The sequence below is a fragment of the Eriocheir sinensis genome, chromosome 57 (genome assembly GCF_024679095.1).
Source record: "Eriocheir sinensis breed Jianghai 21 chromosome 57, ASM2467909v1, whole genome shotgun sequence".
Lineage (NCBI taxonomy): Eukaryota > Metazoa > Arthropoda > Malacostraca > Decapoda > Varunidae > Eriocheir > Eriocheir sinensis.
The window spans coordinates 1,482,728-1,492,727 of record NC_066565.1 but is presented as its reverse complement, the minus strand read 5'-3'; the positions used below and the strand labels follow the sequence as shown (position 1 = coordinate 1,492,727).

At 53.5% G+C, this 10,000-nt stretch overlaps 1 protein-coding gene across 1 annotated transcript in view; it reads left to right on the top strand.

Annotated features, from left to right (window-relative positions):
* LOC126984469 (nucleosome-remodeling factor subunit NURF301-like) overlaps nt 1-10,000 on the top strand; it is a 38,532-nt gene that overhangs the window by 18,457 nt on the left and 10,075 nt on the right. The window contains 8 exon segments of the mRNA XM_050838193.1: nt 551-782; nt 1,738-1,867; nt 3,828-4,140; nt 4,630-4,814; nt 5,747-6,889; nt 8,011-8,170; nt 8,548-8,601; nt 8,604-10,000. The exon segment at nt 8,604-10,000 is cut by the window's right edge and continues 163 nt beyond it. Coding sequence (XP_050694150.1) covers nt 551-782; nt 1,738-1,867; nt 3,828-4,140; nt 4,630-4,814; nt 5,747-6,889; nt 8,011-8,170; nt 8,548-8,601; nt 8,604-10,000 — 3,614 coding nt within the window.

Sequence of the window (10,000 nt, the reverse complement as noted above, 5' to 3'; positions counted from 1 at the left end):
AGGGCCTAACTCCACTTTCTCCTCCACAGGCAACAGCGAAAACCTAATCTCCACACACACTCCACATAACCTAACCTAACCACACAATACCCAGGGCCTAACTCCACTTTCTCCTCCACAGGCAACAGTGACACACACACTCCACATAACCTAACCACACAGTCCCCTGAGCCTAACTCCACTTTCTCCTCCACAGGCAACAGTGAAAACCTAATCTCCACACACACTCCACCTAACCTAACCACACAGTCCCCTGAGCCTAACTCCACTTTCTCCTCCACAGGCAACAGTGAAACCCTAATCTCCACACACACTCCACATAACCTAACCTAACCACACAATCCCCAGGGCCTAACTCCACTTTCTCCTCCACAGGCAACAGCGAAAACCTAATCTCCACACACACTCCACCTAACCTAACCACACAGTCCCCTGAGCCTAACTCCACTTTCTCCTCCACAGGCAACAGTGAAACCCTAATCTCCACACACACTCCACCTAACCTAACCACACAGTCCCCTGAGCCTAACTCCACCTCTCTCCTCCACAGGCAACAGCGAAAACCTAATCTCCACGCTCCGCCACACCGTCCTGTCGCTGGAGCAGAACGTCTCCATCCACCTGTACCATCCACACTGGCCCGCCATCCGCAAGGCCTGGAACAGTGCCGTGCTGGCTGCCACTGACGCTCACCACTTTGCCCGTGTCCTGATGTGGCTGGTGGCGTGCATCAAGCCTGTGGTATTTAACGCGGTCTGGCACGACTCACTGGGGCATGTCAGGTGGGTATGGGAGGTGTGGGTGTGGGTGGGTGTGTGTGTGTGGTAGTTGGTGAAGGAGGAAGAGAAGGAGGAGGAGGTTCTGATGTGGCTGGTGGCATACATCCAACTCGGGGCATTCAACACGGTCTGGCACGACTCACTGGGGCATGTCGGGTGGGTACGGGAGGAGGAGGAGGAGGAGGGGTGTGTGTGTGTGTGTGTGTGTGTGTGTGTGTGGTAGTAGGTGAAGGAGGAAGAGGAGGAGGAGGAGAAGGAGGGGTGTGTGTGTGTGTGTGGTTGTAGTAGGTGGAAGAAGAGGAAGAGGAGGAGGAGGAGGAGTAGGAAGAACTGTAGGTAAGGTAAGGTAGTGTAAGGGAGTGGGTGTTAATCTAGAGGTTTTCGTACATGTATATAATATTTATTTTATTTTATTTATTTATTTTCCTTCTAGTATTTTTTTTCTTTCCTCCCTTTCTCTTCCTCTTCCTTCTCCTCCCTTTCTCTCTTTCTCTCCCTTCTTTCCTCCACCTAATCTTTCTCCTCCATTTCCTCCTCCTCCTCCTCCTCTTCTCTCACTTCTAACATTTCTCTCTCTCCATCCCACACATCCTCCTCCTTCTCCTCCACCTCTCCACTGCCTCCACTAACCCTTCCTCCACCTTCTCTCTGTCTCTTTCCTCCTCCTCCTCTTCCATACTTTTCCTCCTCCTCCTCGTCCTCCTCCTCCACTGACCTTTCCTCCACCTCTCCACTGCCTCCACTAACCCTTCCTCCACCTTCTCTCTGTCTCTTTCCTCCTCCTCCTCTTCTTCCATACTTTTCCTCCTCCTCCTCCTCCTCTCTGTCTCTTTCCTCCTCCTCTTCTTCCATACTTATCCTCCTCCTCCTCCTCTTCCTCCTCCTCCTCCACCTCCACTGACCCTTCCTCCACCTCTCCACCGCCTCCACTAACCCTTCCTCCACCTTCTCTCCGTAGGTTCAACCGCGTGACAGCCCTGGAGAGAGAGGAGAAGAAGAAGCAGGAGAAGAGGGACAAGAAGGAGGTGGACCAGGAGGAGCCTCGACCTGTCACCATGATCAAGTACACCCTTGGACTGAAGCACCAGGTGTGTGTGTGTGTGTGTGTGTATGTGTATGTGTGTGTGTGTGTATGTGTGTGTGTGTATGTGTGTGTGTGTGTGTGTGTGTGTGTGTGTGTGTGTTTTTCTTAATTTTTTTTTCCTCTTTTAAATTTTCCTCCTTCATTCTTTCCTTCCTCTTTCTTTTATCTACCTTTCCTTCCTTCCTTCCTTCCTTCCTTCCTTTTCTTAACCAAACCTTCCCTTCCCTAACCTACCCTAATGTGACTCTTACCCTACCTTACCTAACCTAACTTAACCTTCCTGTACCTTACCTAACCTAACCTACCCTAATGTGACCTTACCTTACCTAACCTAACCTACCCTGATGTGACCTTACCTTACCTAACCTAACCTACCCTAATGTGACCTTACCTAACCTTACCTTACCTAACCTAACCATACAATACCCATAACCTTACCTACCCTACCCTACCCTACCCTAATGTAACCTTACCTTACCTAACCTACCCTAATGTGACTCTTACCCTACCTTACCTTACCTATAGCTGAACCTAACCTTACCTAACCTAACTTAACCTTCCTATACCTATAACCTTACCTAACCTAACCTACCCTAATATGACCTTACCTAACGTTACCTAACCTAACCATACAATACCCATAACCTTACCTAACCTAACCTACCCTAATGTGACCTTACCTTACCTAACCTAACCTACCCTAATGTCACCTAACCTTGCCTAACCATACAATACCCATAACCTTACCTAACCTAACCTACCCTAATGTGACCTTACCTTGCCTAACCTAACCTACCCTAATGTGACCTTATCTTACCTAACCTAACCTACCCTAATGTGACCTTACCTTGCCTAACCTACCCTACCCTAATGTGACCTTATCTTACCTAACCTAACCTACCCTAATGTGACCTTACCTTACCTAACCTAACCTACCCTAATGTCACCTAACCTTGCCTTACCTAAGCTAACCTAACCATACAATACCCATAACCTTACCTAACCTACCCTACCCTAATGTGACCTTCCCTTATCTTACTTTGCCTACCCAAATGTCACACTTACCTCACCTTACCTACCCTAATGTGACCTTACCTTACCTTACCTAATCTAACCTAACCATACAATACCCATAACCTTGCCCAACCTACCCTACCCGAATGTGACCTTACCTTACCTAATGTGACCTTCCCTTCCCTTACCTTACCTAACCTAACCATACAATACCCATAACCTTGCCCAACCTACCCTACCCAAATGTGACCTTACCTAACCTAACCATACAATACCCATATCTTAACCTAGCCCAATGTGACTTACCTTATCTAACCTAACCTACCCTAATGTCACCTAACCTTACCTTACCTTACCTTACCTAACCATACAATGTACCCATAACCTTGCCTAATCTACCCTACCCAAATGTGACCTTACCTTACCTAACCCATATCTTAACCTAGCCCAATGTGACTTGCCTTACCTTACCTTATCTAACCTACCCTACCCTAATGTCACCTAACCTTACCTTACCTTACCTTACCTTACCATACAATGTACCCATAACCTTACCTTACCTAACCTAACCATACACCACCCATAACTTTACCTAACCTAACCTACCCTACCCTAATGTGACCTTACCTTACCTTACCTAACCTACCCCAATATCACCTTACCTTACCTAACCTAACCTCCCCTTGTCAACAGGTATGGAAGCTTACCTAACCAAACCTACCCTAATGTGACCTCCCCTTACCTTACCTAACCTAACCTTACCTAAGCTAACCTACCCTAATGTGACCCCTTACCTAACCTGACCTCACCCTACCTTACATTTCCTTACCTTACCTAACCTTACCTTACCTTACTTTACCTTACTTTACTTTACCTTACTTTACCTTACCTTACCTTACCTTACCTTACCTTACCTTACCTTACCTTACCTCACCTCCCCTCGTCCACAGGTATGGAAGCTGAAGGGCGAGGAATACAGGATACACGGCATGTGGGGTTGGCAGTGGGTCTCCGCGCACCGCCCCGCCCCGCACATCCCCATGACCTCCGTGGGGCTGAGGGCGGGGGCGGACAAGCACATGGTCCCCGTCAAGAGCTCGGCGGGGCTGAAATCGCTCTCGGTCAACCCCGGAATCTATCGTCAACTCGCGGCCAAGAACTCTTCCCTTCGGCCGAGTCTTCTGTCGCCCCGCCAACGCTCCCAGGAGGAGGAGGGGGGGGCGGGGGGGCAGGAGAAGAAGGAGATACTGATTACGTGTCCAAGTAAGTGAGGGGTGGAGGAAATGGAGGGAAGAAGGGAGGGAAAGTGTGTGTGTGTGTGAGGGGTGGAGGAAACAGAGGGAAGAAGGGAGGGAAAGGGGAGAGAAGTGTGTGTGTGTATGTGTGTGTGTGTGTGTGTGAGAGAGAGAGAGAGAGAGAGATGGGAGATGGGAGGGAAAGTGTGTGTGTGTGAGAGAGAGAGAGAGAGAGAGAGAGAGTGTGAGATACCCTAAACTTAACCTAACCTAACCTAACAAAACCCCAAACAGTCACTATAGGTCTTGACTCAGAAAACTCATCTATGCTTCCTCACTATAGGTCTTGACTCAGAAAACTCATCTATGCCTCCTTACTAATGAGACTTTCCATACAGCAAAGTGAGGTCATTCTGTGTTGATGTATACCATAAGGGGCTGGCTACCATGTGTTTGAAGATACCCTAAACTTAACCTAACAAAACCCTCTCCCTCTCTCCCTCTCTCTCTCTCTCAGGTGGTCAGCAGAAGGTGGAGGTCGGTATCGTTAACCTGGAGGAACTTTTTGAGCCCGATGGACACATTGACGTCTCTCGTGGTTTGACGTCGCGATCCCGGTTCCTGTACCCCAAGGTTGCTCGGAGCTGCCAACTTGACAACCTCCTGGCCCGGTCGATAGCCCAACGCACCCAGGAAGGCAAGGTAAGAAGGAGGAGGAGGAGGAGGAGGAAGGAGGGGTAGGGAGATATGGTGTGTGTGTGTGTTAGTGTGTGTGTTTAGGTTAGAGAGAGGAGGAGGAAGGAAGGAAGGAAGGGATAACAAAGGAGAAGAAGGAAGAGGAAGAGGAGGAGGAGGAGGAAGAGTAGATATGCTGTGTGTGTTAGTGTGTGTGTGTGTGTGTGTGTGTGTGTGTGTGTGTGTGTGTGTGTGTTTAGGTTAGAAAGAGGAGAAGGAAGGAACTGAGAGAAAGAAGAGGAGGAGGATTTGCACTAGAAGAATTTGGAGAGAAGAGATTATGGGAATAGGAAGAGGAGGAGGAGGAGGAGGAGGATAGGGAAGGAGAGAAGGAAGGAAGGAAATGATGGTTAACTCTTGCACTAGGAATTTGTAGAGAAGAATGATCTAGGAATATAGGAAGAGGAGGAGGAGGAGGAGGAGGAGGATCGTATGTGGAGTCAGGAAGAGGAGGAGGAAGGGAAATGCTGGTTAACTCTTGCACTAGGAATTTGGAGAGAAGTATTATCTAGGAATATGGTTGGGGGAGGCTGAGGAGGAAGAGGAGGAGGAGGAGGAGGAAGAGGAGGAGGAGGAGGAGGAGGAGGAGGAGGATCGTATGTGGAGTCAGAAAGAGGAGGAGGAGGAGGAGGAAGGGAAATGCTGGTTAACTCTTGCACTAGGAATTTGGAGAGAAGTATTATCTAGGAATATGGTTGGGGGAGGTTGAGGAGGAAGAGGAAGAGGAGGAGGAGGAGGAGGAGGAGGAGGAGGAGGAGGAGGAAGAGGAGGAGGAGGAAGAGGAGGAGGAGGAGGAGGATCGTATGTGGAGTCAGGAGGAGGAGGAGAAGGAGGAAGGGAAGAAGAATGAAAGAGAAAAAAAAAAATCCACTCACAAATCCATTTCTCTCACCTCCCAGAAATCTACCGGAGCCCCTACCACCACCTCCACCAAGGGCAACACCACCACCACCACCACCAGCAGTAGCAGCAGCACCAGCAGTACCAGTAGCCGCAGCAGCAGTAAGGAGAAGGAGGTGGATGAGCAGGAGGAGGTGGATGTCGAGAATGAGGACACGGATGCGACTTTGAGTGACACGTCGGAAACAAACAACAACTCAAATCGGGAGGGAACGGAAGGTGCGATCGAGGCCCTACCGGAGTCCCAGCGGTCTACGATACACAAGCAGCGACCAGCCGGACACCTGCTGAAGGAGATGCGGGTATTGAAAGCGAAGTACGAGGGGCTAGACGACCTCGATACCCACTTTTCCTGCTACTCTCCCTGCTGTCGACGTGACGGGAGGTGTTCCTGCTACTCTCCGCTGTGTCTCCTCAAAGGGCGGACCAAAGAGCGGCTCACGGCGGCTTGTACGAACTACCGGATCGTGACGTCACAGCCGGCGCCTTTTACCACGGTTGGGTCGCACAGCCCGATACGGTTAGCTGACGAGGAGAAGGAGAAGAAGGAAGAGAAGAAGGAGGAGAAGAAGGAGGAGAAGAAGGAGGAGGAGGAAGGGGACGGACGTGATTCGCGATGTAGCGGCGACATCAAAATCCGCGTTGACGAGGACATGGACGAGGCTAGCCAGAGCTCACTCGGGGCGGCGGCTACGTCGGCGGAGGCGGGGGCGGCTACCGGAAGCACCACAACCACGTCACCCGCCACCGAATCCCCTGCCGGTCGTTTCGTTCTCCGTAAACCGCAGAGCGAAACTCAGCGGAAACGAAAGCAGGGACACCGTTACCCCCAGCTCTCGACCTTCCGTTTGGGCCGGCGGAAGGTGCGCGGCGGGGTCCTAGGCGGGGCGGACGACCGACCAGCTAGCATACTCGTCGTGCCAGCCTGGGAGTTGCGTATGCTTGCGCGGCGCGGCGGACGGCACCTGGTTGGCGGATTTCACCATAATGCGAAGGCCAACCAGACTGTGTGGCCATACCCCTGTCCGCGGCCTGAGTTCAAGACCACCTGGCAGTACCGCACGGCCACGATGTCGACACTGAACACGGCCTCCATGCAGCTTAGGGTCCTGTGGGTCTGCCTCCGCTGGGATGACATGCAGGTATGTGACTCATCTATGTCAATTACCGTAAACATCAACGGTCGTATTTTCAGACATTTCGACGCACAAGAACACCTATTTGACAAGGCTTTCTTAGGAGTTGTGGGCATTTCCAGGAGTAGTTTTATGACCCCAGTGGTAGTTTGACCCCTCCTCTGTACCGTGAACCTAAAGAAACACTCATTAGAACCTGACTGACCCCATCTTTGACCTTTAGAAACAGCTCATATGAGAAGGCTTTCTTCGGAGTTGTGGGCATTTCCAGGAGTAGTTTTATGACCCCAGTGGTAGTTTAACCCCTCCTCTGTACCGTGAACCTAAAGAAACACTCATTAGAACCTGACTGACCCCCTCTTTGACCTTTAGAAACAGCTCATATGAGAAGGCTTTCTTAGGAGTTGTGGGCATTTCCAGGAGTAGTTTTATGACCCTGATGGTAGTTTGACCCTTCCTCTGTACCGTGAACCTAAAGAAACACTCATTAGAACCTGACCGACCCCATCTTTGACCTTTAGAAATGGCTGATGTGGGAAGCCAAACGGTCGTATTATCAGACATTTTGCTGCACAAGAACACCTATTTGACAAGGCTTTCTTAGGAGTTGTGGGCATTTCCAGGAGTAGTTTTATGACCCTGGTGGTAGTTTGACCCTTCCTCTGTACCGTGAACCTAAAGAAACACTCATTAGAACCCGACTGACCCCATCTTTGACCTTCAGAAACAGCTCATATGAGAAGGCTTTCTTAGGAGTTGTGGGCATTTCCAGGAGTAGTTTTATGACCCTGGTGGTAGTTTGACCCCTCCTCTGTACCATGAACCTAAAGAAACACTCATTAGAACCCAACTGACCCCCTCTTTGACCTTTAGAAACAGCTCATATGAGAAGGCTTTCTTAGGAGTTGTGGGCATTTCCAGGAGTAGTTTTATGACCCTGGTGGTAGTTTGACACCTCCTCTGTACCATGAACCTAAAGAAACACTCATTAGAACCCGACTGACCCCATTCTTTGACCTTTAGAAACAGCTGATGTGGGAAGCCAGCTCTACTTATCTATCCCTCTCTCTATAGCATCCTCCTCCCTCTCATCATCCGTCAATTCATCCATCTCTATCCCCACGCAGGAGAAGGGCCCGGGTGACGGCAGAAAACAGCTGACAACAGACATGGAGATAATTCAGACGGAGATACTTAAGAGGAAGCACTTAGGGAGGTTCCTGGAGAAAACATCTTACCTCAGGCGGAAGGTCATCATCCCCTTCGACGTGCCCAAGCCTGTCCGGGGTGAGTGGTGATGACTGGGGGTAACTGGTGATGACTGGGGGTGATTGGTGATGACTGGGGGTGATTGGTGGTGACTGGGGGTGATTGGTGATGACTGGGGGTGATTGGTGATGACTGGGGGTGATTGGTGGTGACTGGGGGTGATTGGTGATGACTGGGGGTGATTGGTGATGACTGGGGGTGATTGGTGGTGACTGGGGGTGATTGGTGATGACTGGGGGTGACTGGTGATTGATTGGTGTAAGGATTGAGTATGTGGATTACTGACTGATGTTGAATGTGTCTTGGTGATAACTGTATGTGTGTATTTACCTAGTTGTATGTGTGTGTGTGTGTGTGTGTGTGTGTGGTATTGACTGTGTGCCCCGTGCCCCCAGAGTTCACATTTATCCAGCATGGCTGAAAGCTTTGGCGCTTCAGTGAACAGTCCCAGTGACCCAGCCCCAGAGTGTGGAGGAGTGGGTGGAGGAGGACAAGCTGGACCTGTGGGAGATCCGCTTCTTCGGGGAGCGTCTGGAGCGTGCTGCCGCCACCTCACGCCGTGGCGGGGTAGACCGGGGCGAGGCCACCGGGGCCGTGCAGGCGGTGGCGGCCGGGGCGGCAGGGGCGGGGGCCAGCCCGGCAGAGATCCGCGCCCGCATGGAGGAGCAGCTCAAGATACAGCGCGCAACCTTCAACCAGAAGCGTGCGGCGGAGGGCGGCAGCAGCGTGGCGGCCATGACGCGCACCGGCGTGGTGAAGCTGTCCATGTGCACCAGCGGCGGCAGCGTGGTGACCACCACACGGCTGCCCGTGGCGGCGGCGGCCCCCAAGGTGGTGCAGACCGGGGCCTCCACCATCATGGCGGTGGGCGGCCACACGCTGCCGGCCGCCCTCGTGGCCGGGAAGAAGATCGTGGCGGCGCGTGACGGCCGCATCATCACCGTGCAGACGGCGGCGGCGGCCGGTGGCGGGGGGAGTGATGGCGGGGCGGGGGCCAGCACTATCAGCCTGGGCAGCAGCACCATCTTCCCCGTGGGCGGGGCGGCCCAGGGCGGGACGGCCGCCAAGGTGCAGGTCACCGCCGCCGGCAACAAGGTCATCCGCCTGCAGCCAGTGGCCAGCGGCGGCAGCGGCTCCACGCATCGCGTCATCCTGCCCCGCGCCACCGCCCTGCCCCTCAGCAACACCCTGCGCACGCCTCGCCCCGTGGCCCCCGCCCCCCCCACTACCGCCGCCACCACCACCGCCACCACCACCACCACCACGGCTGGCACCGTGGCGGCCACAACCACCACGGCTGCCGCAGCGCGTCCCGGCGGCCAGCACATCCACATCATCCGCCTGCTGGACGGGCAGATGCAGGTGCGGGGTCTGCTGGAGGGGCAGCAGGTGGTGCAGCGCCCCGACGGGAAGTTCCACCTCATCACCAAGGCCCCGGCCGCCACCGCCGCCCCCGCCATCCAGGTGACGCAGCAGACCAAGGCGGTGGAGGCCAAGGCGCTGGGCGGCCCCGCCACACACGTGGTCAAGGTCAACGGCCAGCAGGTGCTGCTCCGCCACAACAGCGAGGCCGCCAAGGCCGTGGTGCCCGTGGGGGCCAGCGAGGCGGCGGCGGCCGTGGCGGGGAGGGCGACCGTGGTGGGGCAGACCAGCCCACGCATCAAAACCATCCTGGCCCCGGACGGCACCATGGTCAAGACGGTGCTGGCTAACAGTGCCACCGTGGCCGCCACCACCGCCACCACGCCCACCGCCACCACCACCACCACCACTACCACCGCCACAGACAGCACCACCACCACCACCACCACGGCCGCCAGCACCCCTACCACCACCACCACCACGGCG